This window comes from Pezoporus wallicus, unplaced genomic scaffold (genome assembly GCF_028554395.1).
Source record: "Pezoporus wallicus isolate ANWC-B61680 ecotype Strahan unplaced genomic scaffold, APGP_CSIRO_Pwel_v1 contig_11546, whole genome shotgun sequence".
NCBI classification, from domain to species: domain Eukaryota; kingdom Metazoa; phylum Chordata; class Aves; order Psittaciformes; family Psittacidae; genus Pezoporus; species Pezoporus wallicus.
The window spans coordinates 95787-113341 of record NW_026639324.1 but is presented as its reverse complement, the minus strand read 5'-3'; the positions used below and the strand labels follow the sequence as shown (position 1 = coordinate 113341).

General features: G+C 51.7%; 2 protein-coding genes across 2 annotated transcripts in view; one reads left to right on the top strand and one right to left on the bottom strand.

Moving 5' to 3' along the window:
- The window catches only part of RNF213 (ring finger protein 213), a 46293-nt gene extending 30027 nt beyond the window's left edge, over positions 1-16266 (bottom strand). The window contains exons 1-22 of the mRNA XM_057414259.1: positions 16222-16266; positions 15455-15653; positions 14239-14564; positions 13015-13695; positions 12747-12922; positions 11892-12050; positions 11424-11617; positions 10913-11193; positions 9563-9831; positions 8329-8517; positions 7743-7941; positions 6948-7003; positions 6388-6541; positions 5732-5884; positions 4996-5094; positions 4295-4417; positions 3721-3901; positions 2948-3121; positions 2542-2700; positions 1684-2261; positions 1258-1423; positions 435-652 (exon numbers count right to left, since the gene is read on the bottom strand). Of these exons, the coding sequence (XP_057270242.1) occupies positions 435-652; positions 1258-1423; positions 1684-2261; positions 2542-2700; positions 2948-3121; positions 3721-3901; positions 4295-4417; positions 4996-5094; positions 5732-5884; positions 6388-6541; positions 6948-7003; positions 7743-7941; positions 8329-8517; positions 9563-9831; positions 10913-11193; positions 11424-11617; positions 11892-12050; positions 12747-12922; positions 13015-13695; positions 14239-14564; positions 15455-15653; positions 16222-16266 (4779 nt within the window). The remainder of the gene's footprint in view (positions 1-434; positions 653-1257; positions 1424-1683; positions 2262-2541; positions 2701-2947; positions 3122-3720; positions 3902-4294; positions 4418-4995; positions 5095-5731; positions 5885-6387; positions 6542-6947; positions 7004-7742; positions 7942-8328; positions 8518-9562; positions 9832-10912; positions 11194-11423; positions 11618-11891; positions 12051-12746; positions 12923-13014; positions 13696-14238; positions 14565-15454; positions 15654-16221) is intronic.
- SGSH (N-sulfoglucosamine sulfohydrolase) overlaps positions 1-17555 on the top strand; it is a 291535-nt gene that overhangs the window by 263471 nt on the left and 10509 nt on the right. The window lies entirely within an intron of this gene.

The following is a 17555-nucleotide window of genomic DNA, read 5'->3' as shown; positions in this document are numbered from 1 at the left end:
TACAGGATGGGGAAGGAAAAGAGGAATGACCGCAGGCCACAGCTCAGCTTTCTGCATGCCTGCTCTTCACCAACACCATGGGAGACTGAACGGAACCAAGCCCGCAGTGCTTCAATGCCTCTTGCTACAGAACACACCCTGCTGCAGAGTGGGACACGGTTCTGCACCACCACTCAAACTCTGGGAAGAGCAAAGCCACACCACGTCACGCATGAAAGTCTCAGCAGTGCTCTGCAGCGATCCATGCTATAGCAGCTACAGTCACTGCAGGGAGTTTTTGTGCCACAGAAACAAAGATATTTTTCTTCCAATCCCAAGAGCTGCTGTGATTCCCCACACGAGTGCCATGTGCCCTGTGCAGTCAATCCTCCAGCCGTTCTGGGCAGGCAGAAACAGAAGAGGATGCAGAGAGGACCTGCTCCAGCAGAACTCACCAGTTTCTTGGGAAGATTCTTATCACTGTCCAGGGCTCGCCACAGCTTCTTCAAGCACTGCATGAAGTCATCAAACCCCGACTCTTGCGTAAGCTCATAGAGCAGTGAAGAGTAGCCATGCACAGCGTCATGGAAACAAGCCACACGGTCCACGTCCATGTCATTCTCCCCAGCAGAGATGGATGCCAAGTCCACAAATACCTTCAGCTCGTTTACACCTTAAGTGAGAAAAACACAGTGAACAACAAACGAGGCAGCTTCAATGCAATTCCACATCACCACCTTCTACAGAACAACCAGGAGGAATGCCTTTGACCAGCATCTCCTGTGCAGCCTCCCCCCGCCCATCCCACCAGCAGCTTCCCAAGGTGATTCGTCTGCATTAGTGATACCCTTGGCCCTGGCTTCTCTCTGCATTGCCACAAGCCACAGGTTCACAACCAGGATGGAAGCAGTGCCAAGGGTGCCTCTGCATTTAAGACAACTGAGCTGACCCCTGTCATCTTGTTAAATGGGTGGCCTCTGTCCTCCGAAATAACTCATCTGAACTATTACAGCTATTACAACTCTTCAGACCAAGCCAGCTATCGGCCAGGGTAGCTACTGAGTGCTGCACGAGACTACAGTGGCGTGGGCACGTTTAAAGGGACTGCTTCATAGCACATCCACACCAAAGCCTGGAAGGGATGCTTGTAACTATCAATTCCAGAAGCTGTGAAGGCATAAAGCAGATGGGTCAGGGATATGGCATTCCTTCTGCCTGCACACAAACTGGCATCCTTGCTAGTACTATCTGCCCCGTTGCTGGGTGGGCAGCACACACCTTTCAGTGCTTCTCTGACCCAGCAGACAAACTCCTTTTGCTGGGCCAGCTCCCCCAGGCACCCACGACGGTCCACAGTGATCCCCTGCAGCAGTTCCTTGGCATGCATAAGCTCGGGGCTGATGGAATCCAGCTTTTGTGTCTTGCATGATTCAAGCTTTTCTGTCTAGAAAAGAAGCAGTAAAAACAAACCTTCGCTCTAGATACAGGGAATACAACGTGCTCTCCAGCCAGAAAAGGAGAGCCATGCCCCGAACTAAGGCATACACCAAAGCATTTTGTTTGAATACTTCATTTTTATCTCAAATAAGCACCTTGTGACAGGGAATGGCTGTTGGCAGAACGGGACAGACTTGTGGGAACGATCAGATTTACCCAGGCTTTTAGCCAACACCCTGACAGTACAGAGCCAAAGTGGATACTTACTATGTGCAGCAAATTCTCCAGGACACTGAAGTCACCAGAAAGGTTTAAACTCTCTTTGACACTGGCAATGATCTTTGCAGCATCGAAAGCTAAATGCATTTCACAGTATTGCTGGATCTGCTCAAACCGCTGACTGACCCAGCCTCTGTCTCCTGCAGGGCTCAGCTCACACATGATGTTCAGTTCGCTCTCGATACCTTCCGGATCATTCCTGAATTTCTGAAAGATTTTATCAACTGCAGAAAGTGTGAGGCTTCCAGCTCTGAGATCATCACACAGCCTTTGATAGCTCTCAAAACAAGGGCTGATCAGAGCACCGAAAACATCCTCAAGCTCCAATACATGCTCCTTCTCTCCCGAACTTTCACGCTCCCTTCTTGCCTCCTGGGCTGCTTCCTCCCAGAACTGCTGGAAGATGAGGCTGCCCCTGAAAGTGTGCATGTTCTGGGCAAATTCTTTCAGCTCGGGGCTCAAGCTGTAGTAGGTCTGCAGGGGCGTCTCTCCCACATTCACAACTGTGTTGAGTCTTTTTAAGCGAAGATCTTCCAAATGTTGGAATTCCACTTCACCTACGTCCACTTTAAAAGAGAGACAGGTCAGAGACGGATCAGGTGTGCAGCCTGCGTTCAGCTTACTTTATCTAATCTGCTGAGATGCTACTGGGCACGTGGCCCCTACAAATATCATCTGATGCACAAGCACTTGCTCGATCCCTCAAATGCTCCAGGCTTACACTTCCCCCACCCCTCCCCATCCCTGCTGTGGTTTAGAATAAAACCTGCTTACAAAGCCCAGTCACTGTCAAAGCAAACCATGTTCTCCCAAGTTGCCACTTCCAAACTGCTCCTCAAACGCTACCTTTCACAGATGCCTGCACCTTCCTACACATGCTCAGAAAGGTTCCTATTGCTTTTTTCTCTCTTCTGAGAAGTGCAACTTCTTCTTGCCTCCTCTGCAGGAGCTCTTTCAGTCCTCTCCGAAGCAGTTCTTTGCCTTCAGGTGATGGCTGCTGGTTCTCTGAAAGAAAAACACTCATCTGTAGTCACAAGGCAGAGGCTTCCCACCCCCCCTGCACCCATCATCCAGGTTTGGATTTGCAGAGTCACACACACAGTGAAACGCAGACACCCACAGCTGGAGCTGGGAGCTCGTACAAAGGGCAGCACTACCAACTGCTGAAGCTCCTAGTTAGCATTACTAATCACCGAGCAGGCCATCAATCACCACAACGATGCTCTAAGCCAAGACTGAATGGTGCTCTTACTTATCTCATAGATGGACATGAACCGTCCCTGATGCTGGAAAATCTCTTCCAGATGTTTCACAAGGATACTCCCACTCTGAAGGTCATTGGTGACTTTCACAAACACAGAGTCTGCAGTGGCCATCACATTCTTTGCCTCATCTGTAAGCTTTTCTAGAAGCTTTGGGTTTGTTCCTGTTCCAGAAACAAAGCATGCAAAAGCCAGATCAGCCCTGCTCCACAAACACCAGGCAGAACCAACAACTATCCAGGGCCATGATACAGAGTCATAGAATCCTAGAGTCCTTCCACTTCCCTTTCAAATCCCTACCCAAAAGCCCATGAACTCATCACATCACCCTCCAGCCCTTCATGTCTTCCTGAGCAGAAACAGCCAGGACCTCAGGAGAGCAACTCAGGAACCTGCCAGTGCACAGCCCATACCCAAAACCCATGGAGCCATTTCGATCCAGTCACACAACCAACACTTCAGCATTTTTGTGTAGCAAGAACTTAGTAGAACCTCAGAGGAAGTTATGTTCCACAAATCCACCCGAGCTACAGGCTCAGTGGTCCAGTACAAATCCTGAAGTGGCTGCAGCGGATTAGCACAAGAGGAATACCGGCTTCCTCTCAGCCTTTGCTCTCCAAAACCAGGCTGAATGCCTTGAGCTTTGAGAAGAGGAATAAGACAAGAACAGGACAATCTTTATGTATCTGCTGCTCTGTGAAGCGGGAGCGGTGAGGCCGAGAACAGCTTTTCATAAGGCTCCCAAAAAGCAACTAACACATACCACTAAAGCTGAAGACACGTTTGATGTCAGGCCACGTGAGCACATGGTGCAAAATCTCATCCAAATCATCCTTGGACTGCCCAGGCCTCACTGGCCACGACTTCACAATGATCGTTGAGACAAGCTGGCTGAACCTGTCCAAGTTGTAGGACGAGATCTTCTCAAGGAGATTGCTCTGAGTCTGCCCAAGGAAGAAAAGGCAGGGGGAATGCATCAGCGGTCTGGCTTACACCGGGCCCATCTGTCTCGAGGTCAGACACTGATGCCAAGAAGTCACACCTCCAGCGCTGAGGCACTGCAGAAAAGCCTCAGCTCATGTCTGACACCAGAAGCCAGGATGGCGAGAGCATTACAAGTACTCTTCATGGACCCTTTATAAGTGGATCCTTACGTCCTGATTTCTTATCAATGCTTTTTTTGTTGGTCTAACAAACTGAAACAACCCACAGCGCCTCAAGCCACGACAGCAATGCACCCCTCTCCTTCCACCCCAACGCATGGCCCTGCACTGCACAACAGGATCTCCATGCAACAGGAAATCTCACTTTTCCTACCGTGAGCGAAAATACACTACCTGGCAAGCTGCAGTGACAGCCTCTGTGGCACAGTCACAGAAGCACTGGTCAATAGAAGAGTCAAGCTGTGGAAATCGGTAGTACTGACAGCAGTAGACCAGGATTTGGTTAACTGGAGGCTCCTACAGGGCAAAAGGGAGATGTCAGCTTAAAGTTTCCAAAGCGTTTCTTCTGAAAGCACAAAGGAGTGCTGCTATAAAGACAATAAAAAGAACTAATATGCACCTCTCCAAGCCAAGCTTCCACCAGGAAACACTTGTTTCCCGATTATACCACGAAAATCAATGGCTTCAAGTATTTTGCAACTGATGTAGAAAGGAGATGAGGAGATACAGAAGCTCAATTTAGAAACAGCCTACACACGTGGGTGTGCATTTGGGAGCCTGGACAGGAATTGTCATTTCTGTAGAATGACTGAAGAGAGACAGGCACCAACTTTGCTCTGTAAGTCCTTGGGTGCTTGTTTTACACTCACTGTTTCTTAAAACTGTACAGGTGGTAGCTGGACATTTTCACATCCAATTTTTAAGCCTCCAGAGCACAGTTTACAACAGCAATGACACTGTTATGACCAAAGCTACAGTGTTTTCACGTGCCCATTCAGGCTCTAGAAGCTATTCTCTGTGCACAGCAGAAGACTGTCTCTCTGCTCTGGATGTGGCCCACCAGCATGCAGTGCCTGCCTGCAGTCCCCCCCTACCTCCTGAATTCTTCTCTTCAGATCCTCAAGTAAAGTTGTCTTCCACTTCACAGTGGAGTGCTCATCTGGAAAGCTGATCCTCACAAATGCATCCCAGGCCTGCAGGTGAGAAGCGAACAAACCCAAACCACTAAGTGCTCAGATTTAACATTCAAATAAGGAAATGAGAACTGTGCTGAGGAGAGGCCCCATGCTCCTCAGCCTGCCGTCCTTTCAGGTGTTGCTACCCAGAAGAAAAGGAGCACTCCCAAAGCTGCAAAAGGCATGTTTAAAGCCCAAGGTCATAATGCCCCAGCTGCTAAAGGAGGCACTTGGGTGAACCATTTCCACCTTGATGCTGGAAACTGTCCCAGGAAGGGCTGGGAGCAGAGCAAGCCAGGCCATAAGGATCTGCTCTGCACTTCGCCTGCTGGAAGCCAGCAGGACGTACAGCATGAGCAGGACAACAACTCCAGCTACACACCAATAAGGGGCAGCTCCTCACCCCAGAATGCCTCTTGGAACAACAGATTAAAAGGAGAAATAAAGTGAGCTCAGCAGCACCGGTAAAGCCCTTTGCTTTCCAACCCAAGAGTGTTTAAAACAATGCAGCTTCACAGCCTGTAGTCCTTACTGCCTGTCCCCATCTCGTTCCTTACCCAGCCACAGCAGCCACACTTCCCACCCAAGAGCCATTAGACTCAAGACTACACAGTTAAGCTATAGTAAAACACCATATTGTAATAAGATGACAAACCTGAAGTTCCCAATGAAAAGAGAACATCATATACTCCGAGTGTTCTTTCACTAACTTGTCTTTTAAAGCATTTCTGAACCAGGTTCGAGTCTCTCGCAGAGCTTCAGTGAATACTTCCACCATTGGAGCTTCCTGCACAGCACCTCCTGGAGCCTGCCACACATACAAAGGAAGGGGCGAGTACCGAAATAAAGTACTGTAAGAACAGTTCAAGCAGGACAGCAACGTACAAGGGATTTAAGTACTCCTAAAAGAGAAGGCCCAACTGCATCCAAAGCACAAACACGCCCAGCAGAGACCCACCTCTATTTGAGTAAAAGAGAGAGGGAAGCTGGAAAAACACAACGCTTACAAATAGCTTGTGCTTAAGATCACTTACTCCAGGGAGTAAAGACAACCTGTGTTTAAGGGTAAAAAAACCCAGGTAAAATAACCCCCTGACAGGCAGCTGAGGCGTGGGACCCGATTCCAGCAAGAATCAAAATCATGAAGTGATTTCACATCCACTTGAAAGGACCACAATCTTGGTTCATTGAGAGTATCAAGGATTCCAAATTGAGAATGGCCATGATCTAAACCCAGCCTCTTGTACCACTGCTGTAATACTTCAACCTATCTTGCTCCTATCAAGCCCTGAATGGTTCCTTGGTACTCACTGCTGTGGGCTGAAGTCCGGCAACCTTTGAAAGCACCATGGCAGAAGTGACAGGACAGATGAACAACTCCCCCCACTTCATGTACATGCAGATCTTCTTGTGCAGCTTGAGGCAACAGGTCAGGCAGGACTGCCAGGAGTGAGCTTCCAGAGCCCTGCAGGACAGGAATGAAGAGGGAGAATCATAGAATAGTCTGGGTTGGAAAGGACCTTAAGATCATCCAGTTCCAACCCCCCTGCCAAGGGCAGGGACACCTCACACTACACCATATCACCCAAGGCTTCACCCAACCCGGTCTTGAACACCAGCAGGGATGGAGCATTCACAACCTCTCTGCTCAAAGGAGAAGTAAAAGCCGCCTCCAAGTTCAGTGCAGTGGGGCAACCATCACCCTCCTCAGGTGGATTTAAAACATGCTGCTCTCTGACAGAGCCAGAAACTCAGGAATCTTCCACTCACACAGAGCTCAGTGCACGCGCTCACACTACAAGCGTACCAGCACCCCGCAGGCAGGGTGCAAGTGAAAAGGACACCGCTCTCACAGCTTGCCCTTCAGTTACCTGGCCTGTTTCTCATCCAAGGTACGCAGCACTGTCATTAGAAGGTTCTCTACAACCTAAGAATAGAAAGACAGGGATGTTCAGCTGTGGAAGGGATGTTCAGCTGTGGAAGGGATGTTCAGCTGTGGAAGGGATGTTCAGCTGTGGAAGGGATGTTCAGCTGTGGAAGGGATGTTCAGCTGTGGAAGGGATTTTAGCGAGCAGTTTCTCATTAGTTACGGGGATGCTGTGAATGAGGGAATTTCCTTTTTTCAGGTGCCTTCTCCAATGCTTTTAGAAGTACACTATGAAATTGCTGAAATTACCTGCTGGCTGCCACAGAGGTGCTTATCATTTGTACTAACAAAGCCTGCACTTCTTCCAGTCTGGGGGTTTAAACTGATCATTACGTGCAGTGTAGAGTTCTGTCCTCACACACACAAAGCGGTTTTGCCACGGGCAGGGAAGTCTCTCAAACCAGCAGCACTGTGACCACCCCCAGAGGTTGTGCAAGGCAGTTTCAAGCAGCCATCGGAGGAGCTCAGGATTAAGATATTTGCCATCAGTGACTAAGAGCAAATCCAGAGAAGCAGATCCTTCTCTCACCCACGCCAACACTCTCTGCTACCGAGACAACCCCTCATCGCCTCTTCGGATTCTCCTAAGAATAATTCAGAGCAACTATTTTTGCTTTCAGCCAAATTTAAGCTCTTTGTGCCCTGACCTGGTACCAAGCACAATCCCTTCCGTGACAGCCACGGTACAGCCCAGTTTCAGCCTTTATCCTTAGCTGGGGAAAGCTACTGAAAGACAAACCTGAGAAGTGGCCCACAAACGGTCAGTGTTCTCTAATCTGTAAGAAACACCTTGAAGAATGCACAGCAAGTCACTGGAGAAGTCTTCTATAAATTCAGCCAGGCTCTCCAGGGGCAGCACACAGATCCAGGATTTGACCAGAGTCTTATCTAATCTCAGCAAGTAGCTCTTTGCTTTCATTAGCTGTAGTAGCGTCCTCCTTAAGGAAAGACAAATCAAAACCTTCAAGTTTTCAAGGCGCAAAAGCCTAAGAGCTCATTCAGCCCCAGAGGGCTCGTTCTCACTCCTCTGCTTTTTCAATTTACAGCTGAAGATCAGCAGAAGACCCCAAGACCCACGATCACAGAAGCAATGCCAAACTAGCAAGCAGAAGCCCTTGTGTTTGAAAGGTTATATACTGCACAGCTTTGCTATACACCATAACCTCTAAGCAATCAATGCCTGTGTTCATGTACCCCAAATAGCCACCACCACCATGCCATGGTTCTCATTTTATAAAAAGAAGAAAAAAAAGAGAGATTAAGATGATCACCACCAACTGCAGTGGCAGGTCAATGGATGTAAGTAATAATCCTGGAAGACTCACGGATCTTGCCTCTTCCTTGTTTCAGCAAATGGAATCCCTTCCAGCCCTGCCCAGGCATCTTCTTCCATCAGCAAGTGGTCACGCTGCAAAGGGGTACCAAAGAAATGCAGAAGAGGAAGAACCCACACCCAGTGGTCCACTTGCTCCTCGATGCACCTCTGGCACAAGTCTGTCAGCCATAACTTCCAACTAAAAGAAAAATACCAAAGCAAAGACAGGCAGTGAAAGAACAGCTTTTTACAGGATGCAGGGATGCCGCGGGGTGGGAGGGGAAGGCCACATCTCAATCTCGCTATGTACCTTCAGTAACTTCTAGCAATTATTTTAGCTCAATCTTCCCTTCATTGAAGGGTACACACAGTACAAGTATAAGGCTCAAAGCTGTAAACCTACCTGAATCTCTTTGCACAAACTCCACTAACACGGCCCTAAGAAGTGCCAATACTGCAGCTACAGTTTCTACATGAACCCCCAGCTCACTTGGGGACTGGGCGACACTGATGTGCAGAGCCCAGCATCCAAGGGGCAATTCTCAGCTTCCTTGGTTGGGCTGAAGCACCACAAAGCCTCCAAAAGGAAATGTAATACCTGCAGCAGTGCAGGTGAAGAACTACACATCTGACTGCCAGATAAGCAGTGTGGTAACAGCCTAAGAAGCAGCACTGAGGAAAAAGTCAGCAAAGTTCACATGTAATGGTGCACATCAGAGGAGACAAGAACCACCCAAACAGTGCATTCAATTTTAAAGGAGTAAATACATGATGATCCTGCTCACTGGAGTTTGTATGAATAGCAAACAGGTGAGGAGCGAGAAATGGCTTGACAGGAAAGGGTAACTTAGATTTTTATATATAAGAAAAGACAACACTTGTCACCCAAGGTACTACTCTGACAACGGTGACAAGTTAAATAAGGGAAAGCCCATGTGGACAAAAGGAAAAGAGTTTTCACATCCCGAAAGGTCTGTGACTTTAAGAGGGCTCCAGAGGCAGGGGTGCAATCTTCACCCCTGGAGCTCTTCAGAACTCGCCTGGGACCTTGCCTGCCCACTAGCCCTGCTCTGAGCAAGAGGTTGGAACAGAGACCTCCAAAGACACCTTCAAAAACCTGTGGGGTTCCTCTCATTCGCTGACACTGGAGAACTGAATTTCTCATTGTTCTATCCCAGGGCGCTCCACTTGCAGCAAAACCAGCCCAGCTGGGTACCCTGTAAGTGCTCCAGTAACATACATACCCAGCAGGCCCTGGAAAAGCCTTCCCGATACTGCGAATCTCATCCTGTATGGCTTGTTGTGGTGCATTATCCAAGCACAGGAGGCTACACAGGTTAGCCAGATCGCTCTTAAATGCTGGAAGCTCAAGTATTTTGACTACTGTGAGAATGGTGAGCCCCAGAGCTACTTTATTTTTTATTACTATATCCACCTGCGATGCTGTTGCATCTTCAGGTGCAAGGAAAGGACGAGCAATTTCCCTCATGTATTTTAGCAGCAGCTCATTCACCTAGGATAAAACAAAAAGGGAAGTTACAAACCAACCGCAGCACTAGATCCCCAACAAGTCTTTTTTTTCCTGAAGCCATTTTCTTCTGCCAGCTACAGCACGGACACTCTAGCCCTGTACTCCCTCTGGCACCGTGGTGGTACCAGGACCTAAGCACACACGATACTGACCACCAGCAGAGCATCAGGCACGGGACTGCAGCACCTACGAGGGCTTGGTGCCCTTCTCTGTGCTACCAGCTCCCACCACTCAGCTACTGCTGCACCTTCCCGTGCCCAGCAGAGCTGGGGAGCATCAAGGGACCGGGGCAGACCTTGGGAGGGGAACCAGTTTGCTGAGACACCCCACACTGCCTCAGGTCTCTGTCCCGTGACTGCACCCTCCCAGTAGACTTCGGCTTCACTGGGAGTCATTAAAGGGAGAGAGATTTCTGTCCTTATCCACAGCCCCCAGAAGCTACTCTGAAAGCACACCCGGGGGCCCATAGTACTGTGGTGCTTGGCGACACCAAAATCATCCTTCCACAAACCAGCAGTGACACGAACACCCACTGCCTCTGCTGAGCCAGGCAGTTATGCCATCTTGTGGCCTCTCCCTTGTCACCAGGAGGAGAAAGGCTGTTAAGAGCTAGAAATGAGGTTTGAAGCCCTTAAAAAGAAAAAATAAATAACGTGGCATTTCTGCCATAGTTCATAATTATGCTGCTTAAAACTGGGCCAGGAGGAGCCTGCCTCAAGAAAAGGCAGGTTTGGAGACAACAACAAGTGCAGGTAAGTTAGTGACAGCAAAACTGCAGGGCCAGGCTTAGGAAATCAATATCCAGACAGAAAACCCACTTAAGAAGTCACCACATCACAGCTCTGCTGCTGCCCAACACGGGATCTTCACAACCCCACCTCACTGCAAAGGTGTGACTGAAGTTCATGGCCATCACCCCAAAAGGATCCCCACCCGTTCTGTCCCACCTGAACCTTCTGACAGCAAAAGCAAAACTAACCCAGCACAGTCAACAGCAAAACTGAAATCCTGTGGTTAGAAACCCAACGCCCGTTTTCTGGTACCTGCTAAAAGAAAAGATTACCTGCTCTTGGCCAAAGTTTAACTCCACCCATGGCATTTCCTCACCATCAAATACCCATGGGTCACTTGTAACGACATAAAACTGTCTCAGCTGGAAGATAAAGCTTCTCAGGTTGCTGGAACTCCAGGTTCCAAGAATGCTGAAGATACTTTCTAACATAATATTTGCAGCTATTTTCTTTCCTTCCACCACATCCTTGTATCCATTGCGAGAAAGCATATGCCAGAGGTTTTTCATTACAGACGGCTTTGCACACACAATATCATCATACTGATGCCATTCTGGAATGAGGAACACAAAGAGCACCGGGAAGCAATCATCTGAGGAGCACACACACATTTGCCCATGCCTCGCTCTCAGCTGTCCACAGAGATACCCCCACTGACCCGTTAAGTGTCCACCTTCAGCCAGTGCTCTCGTAACAGTGCTAGCCCACGTAAGCTGGAGACCTTCCCACCACAAAAGGCCCCATGGGTCACCCCGAGGTGCAGATGCAGGCAGGGCAGCTCACCTCCATTGCTGAGCAACTTGCTTCTTATCAGCAAGTGGCGATTCACGTGGTGATTTCCGACGGAGCGCTTGTAAATAAACTCGTACTCCCCTTCTCCACAGCCAACCCAGTACTTGTAAGGAATTGATTTATTCACGTTTTCTTTTGCAAGAGTTACGGTGCCTTCAATGAGGTATCCATGCACTCCTAGGTACCTGCGGAACAGGAAACACAGCCAAGGACATGGCAGCCTTTCCCATGCTTCTCTCATTTTTCATAGGAACGGTGATTATTCTTTCATGATGTTTTAAAGTTTTAAAAGTTTTAAAATAAAGTTTTAAAACAGTTCACTATGAAAGCTCTTTGGGGCAAAACCCACCTATGCACATGCAGCTACTGTGTGTTGTATTAAAGGAGGTACCACATTGCATCCTGTTCTCCAGAGCCAAAACTCTCCTGCGCCTCTGCGTGACTCAAGAGGGTACTTACTTGGTGCAGTTCAGCTCGCAGATGTTGTCACTCCAGTCTGCATAAGGAGAAATGCCTTCAGCCCTGATGAATACTTTATGGGTGTCAGGGTTTAGTTTGAAGTCTCTGGATAATATTGCATGGAAATACACCGTGACACCATCATTTCTGCTCACAGAACTAAAAGAACAAATTAGAAGGGAAATAGAAAGAATTTTAACATTTACTTTTCTTTCAAATTGCACAAATCAGTATAACAAGTAAGATTTGAGCCACAGCTTAACAGATGCAGGACTCAGAAGCTCTGTCAGCAATTCACTCCAACTGATGCTATGTGGCAGGCCTAGCATAAAGCCTAGCGCAAAAAGGAAGAAATGAGTCCCGTGAAACGCTCTGACCACGTGCATCTGGGTCCCTGCACTGGTAAGCCAACAGAAATACCTGACCCAGCAGAATTACCTGAAATGACTGCACTTTGTTCCCTCTTTCAGCTCATACACATTAAACAAAACAGGTTATACTAACGAAAACAGTTCCTCACCCCATTAATCCACAGAGTTACAGGTGTGAAGCACATGCTGCTTGTGAGAGTAAGAAATCAGAGGGCAATCTTGGGTTTAGCCATCAGATACTCAAAAAGCTTCAAGTACCAAGTGGATCACATGTCCCAGGACATGACTCACGCCACAACTCCCAGTGAAACATCAGGTCCCTTTTGCACGAGCAGCAATTCACGTCAGGTTTAAGGCGATTCTAATTCCACATATCCAAGATACATGCAGACCTAACCATAGTACATCAGTCCCCTGCCTCGGCCTGGAGTCCTCTGGCCCTCCTCACACCAAACCCTCCCAACACCAGCAGGGCTGTTCTCACCTTTCTTTCAACTTCTCTGCTGGCTGCTGGTTCCTTTGGCGCAGCTTCTTCTGACTCTCTGCTACAGCCGCAGCATCGCCCTTCCTGGGAACCTCAGGTCCTTTGGCCTGACTTGCTGTCTTGGTTACTGCATGCGTTTTCTCACTTGTGGCCTTTTTCTCCTTTGCATCTTCATTCTGCGCCAGGAAGACAAAGAGCACACGTTGAAAAAAGGAAACCTTGCCCAGCTCAAGCAAACACTGCCCAGAGCACTCACTCACACCCTTACCCTGGGGGCAGGAGGGCCCGCTTTCTGCCTGCTCTCTGCTTTATCCTTCCCAGCCTGCGAGCTGCGAGGTGGAGTCTTTGGGTCTTGACTCTGATGTCCAGCCCAAGCAGTTGCAGACTTGCTTTTAGGAGCTCCGGTTCCAGGAGATGGCCCAGAGGAAGCGCTCGCTCTCGGCCCTGCTGAGGTCAGGCTCTTGCTGCTATCTGAGGGCTGGGAATCCGGTCTCGTGGCTGGAAGCCGACCAGCAGCAGGGGCACGACTGCGCCCTCCCGCATCACCCCTGACTACTTCTCCACGCCCTGCGGTGCTTCCACCCTCCACCTTCTCCTCGGGGGTCGCAGGGCTTGGAGATGGGGCAGCCGCATTGTCTGTGCTGCTCTGCTTCCCTGGGGTCATCACATCCACGCTCCGGGGACTGTCTTCTGCAACTGCTTCCACGCTTCCAGCTTCCCTTCCCAAGTGACACGAGGCCCCCTCGCTTCCACGTGGGTCTCCACTGTCCCCAGCACGAACAGCACCACCCTCTTTGGCTACTTCACTGCCTGTGCTTTGGATTTCTTGGGGAATCACACAGGTATCGGGCAGTTCTGGGCTTGCAGCTGGTGCCGGGCTTAGAGAAGGCAGAGAGTCCTGCTTCTCAGAGCTCGATGGGCCCTTCTTGGATTTACTCCTCTCCTTTTTCTATAGCAAACAGAAAAGAAGGAACACCACAGTGTCTGTTTATTCATGGCCAAAGAGAAACTCTTCGGTGGAGCTGGCTGGAGAGGAGGAAGTGACACCTTCCTGCTACACTGGGATAATGAAGAACAACCAGGAAGAGAACAGACAAGACCAGCCTCTGCCTTCTATAGCAGTTGGAAATGCAAGTAACTCTTGAGCATTCTCTACTTCTACTACTAAGACCTCCTCAGCAGCAACACAAAGCAGCACCAAGCAGGACGCTCACTAACCAGGCCAGTTACCAAACCCACTGTGTCCTGCTTCCCCCAGCACAGCACAGGGGCCTGTGCTGCTCAGGGCAGCTGCCCCGCTCTGCACTTCGGCTGCCTGCATCCTCCACACTGAACCAAGCACAGACATCTCCAGCTTGCCTGGGAACACGGGCAGCAGCAGCAGCCAGTGCAGGCCAGCGGGGTTCAGGTGATGCAGCCCAGCCTCACTGCTTGACCAAAGAGAGCAACAAGTGGCCAGCAGCCCCTGCTCCTCAGTACCACAGAGCCTCACCTTCTGTGACTTCTCCAAAGTATCCCCAGCCACGGCCTCAGGTGCAGTCTTTGAGGTATCACTCGGAGCTGTTGCACCCTCCAGCAGCGATGCTCCTTCCTCTTCCTCCTCCTGCTCCTGCTCCTCCTGTGTTTCAGCAGAGGAAGGAGGCCCAAGCACGGCACATTCAGGTGCGGTCACTGAGGTATTGATGAGAGCTCTTGCGTTCTCCACCAGCAACCCTCCCTCAGCATCACTTGGCTCCATAGCAGAAGGCCCAGCAGCACCTTTTCCTTTCACCTCCACTCCTGTACCAGGGACTTGAGCGAGCTTCACCACTCTTCTTTCTGCAGTGGAGGCAAGGTGTATTGTTAAAGCTCTGGTGGTGAGCAAGCAGGGTCTGCTGCTGACCCGTGTACCAAACTGCTGTGGATTACTCAGGCAGGCAGCTAAACACCACACAGCCCACCCCACAGCAGGACCGTGTGTTATCAGTGCTGCTCTCATCCTGAATCCAAAACAGCCCTGGGAAGGAAATTAACTCCATCCCAGATAAAAACAGGACATGGATTAGCAGGAGTCACTTTGCTGTTCAGCAGCTACTGCTAGGAATGACAGCATCCTCCCTAGCACAGCCTTTCCCTCCCCAAGGCCCCTGCAGTCAGCAGCAGAGTAATTACAGTAAGAAACCACCGTGCTGAGGTGCTGATCCATCCTCACGCTACCTCCAGCTGATGGGCTGCCTGCCAGCAGAGGTTCTGGATGCTTTCCCTATAGCATTTAAGAGCTGGAGGCCCTGGGTTTGTTACCTTGCCATTCCGCATTTGCAGAGGGATTTGCTCGGAACTGATCCTGCCAGGAGGCTGACTCTGGGTTAGGGCATTCTTTTAGGACCCTAACTCTCCCTATCAACAACCCAAACGCAGCTCTGGTGGCCCAGGTCATTCTTTTAGCAAGTCAAAGGATTAGGAAGCATTTCTTGCAGTGTAACCATGTTAAATGTGTACTTGATTCTGTTACTGCCCGTAGAGAGAATTCTGTGTCGTCAAACAGGAACGCGGTGAATTCTAACCCCAAGCTGAAGATGGGAAATTTGGGTTCAAGAGAGACCAAAACGGACTTTTTAATGCAGCACCCCACAGAAATGGGCCCTGTTGTGGCAGGGCAGGAACCAGCTCAACACCGGCCACCGAGCGTGCCGCAGGGCTGGAGCTCCCCCCATAGCGCCTCCTCCTACCTGCATCCTCCTGCTCGCCGGTGCCGGGCGCCAGCCGGGCCCCGCACTGACCGCAAGAACCGGCAGATCCGTCCCCAGACACAAAGCGGCACCGGCGGCACTTCACGTTCCCCAGGCACCGACCGCAGGGAGCCCCCGGGGGGAGCGAGGAGGACGGGGCACAGAGAGAAACGGAGCCATCAGCGGGAGGTGAAGAACGCTCCGGGGAGCCTCAGGGCGCTGCCTCCCGACCGGAGCCCCCTTCCCCGGGACCGGGACCGGGACCGGAGCCGCTTCAGAGCCAGCCGCGCCCTTCACCTGACCCGCCCGGGGCGGAGGCGGGGCTGACCCCTAGGCGGAGCCTATATGCAAATGAGGCCCCGCTCGCTCCTGCCGATAGGCAGTAGCTCCCGCCACTTCCGTGCCCGTATGCAAATGAGATAGGCAGACGGACCAATGGCGTGGCGAATGAGGCCCGTTAGTGAGGGCAGGAGGCGGAGCTCCGGCTCCAGCCTGGAGGGGGTGCATCGGGGTCCCGGGGCACCGGCGGAAGGGGGGGACGGGACCGGAGCGTGGGGGCTCACCGGGAGGCTGCAGCGGGGCCCGGTAGAGGAGCCCCTTCCCCTTGCCCCACGCCGCCCGCAGAGGCGCCTCCCGCAAGCCCGGTGCCGGCGCTCCGGCCCTCCCGCAGCCCCGCTCCGCCGCTGCTGACCGGTCAAGTTTCGTTTTCTCTCAGAACCCCAAGTTTCGGTCTCGGGACGTCACCGCCCGCCGGGGTTCCTCCCCACCGCGGCTGCCGGGGCCGGGAGGGGTTCCCCGTGCGCCCCCGCCATGCTCCGAGGGGCCGGTGGAGCCCGTTCTCCCCCCGCCGAGCCCGAGGTCAGCAGCTCCCGGCCCTGCTGCGGGCCGGTGGAGCCGGGACGCGCCCCCCCCCCCCGTCCGCCGTCGGTCGGTTCTCGTTGCCGTCTGGAACAGCGGCAGCAACCGGCCCCGAGCAGGCTCCCCGGGCCGCAGGGTGCTCCACACCAGTGCGAGGGCAAGAGCATGGAGGGAAATTCATCCCACTGGAGCCACCAGCCCGAAGTGGGGACGCGGCTGTCACCCCATCCCCGGCTCCAGCCGGGATTGAGCTGCTGACGGGTCCCAGCAGCCCTCACACGCTCACTTGCACACACGGTTTGAGCACACACGAAGCCAAACCCTCTTCTACCCCAGGCTCCATTTTGAGGTTACCTGAGCCCCCTCTGGGCACGCAGAGCAGCTTTCGCCCTACAACCACAGGCGGCGGCACACGACGTGAAGAGAAACCTGCTCCGTCTGCACTGGTCACTCCCGGTGCCGGGAGGCGGACGGACGGAGGGAGGGATGGGAACAGAGGGCACAGATGCCCTTCCAGCTCTGCAGGTGCTGCCGCGGGTGCAGCGAGGAACAACCCGCTCCAGGCTCCCGCGGCAGGCTCCGGCGGCCCCGCAGCTCCGTGTCGCCCGGGCACCTCGGCTGCTGTGGAGCCTTTGAGAGGAGGGGCTCTGCCTTAAGGCGCGGAGCACGCCCGCACCCGGAGCCTGCTTTCAGTTTCATTTCCTTGGTGAGCTCAGCAGTGCCCGGTTTAGTTTTTCTGGCCCACACAAAAGCGAAAAGCTTTCCTCAAAGGAGCGCAGAGCTCACACTGACTCATGTGCAATCAATCACCGCTTTATTGCACCGTCCCCTTCAGGGCTGCCAGCCAAGGGCAGTCGGGAAAACTGCCCTCCCTGCACCCTGCCCCAGCCCTGCTGCCTGTGCTTTTTACATCCATTTTATAGCAAGGCAAGCACAAGCTGGGGTCAGGCTGCACCCAGAGGGGCAGCAGAGCCCTGCCCCGTGGCAGCATTTGGCAGAATGGCTCACGAAACCAGAGGGATCAGTAAGGAGCAAAATCAGTGCTGGTTTTCATCTCCCAGCAGTGTGAGGGTGAGAGCCGCAGCACGGCCGTGGGCTCGGAGGGCAGCACCAGCACCCTTGGAGCTCGCGTTGCCACGAGCACGCTGTGCATCACAGTTCAGTGTTTGAATCATTGAGCCATAGAATATCCCAGAATAAGAAAAGGCTCAGAATTAAAACAGCTGATTTAAAAGATGGCAGC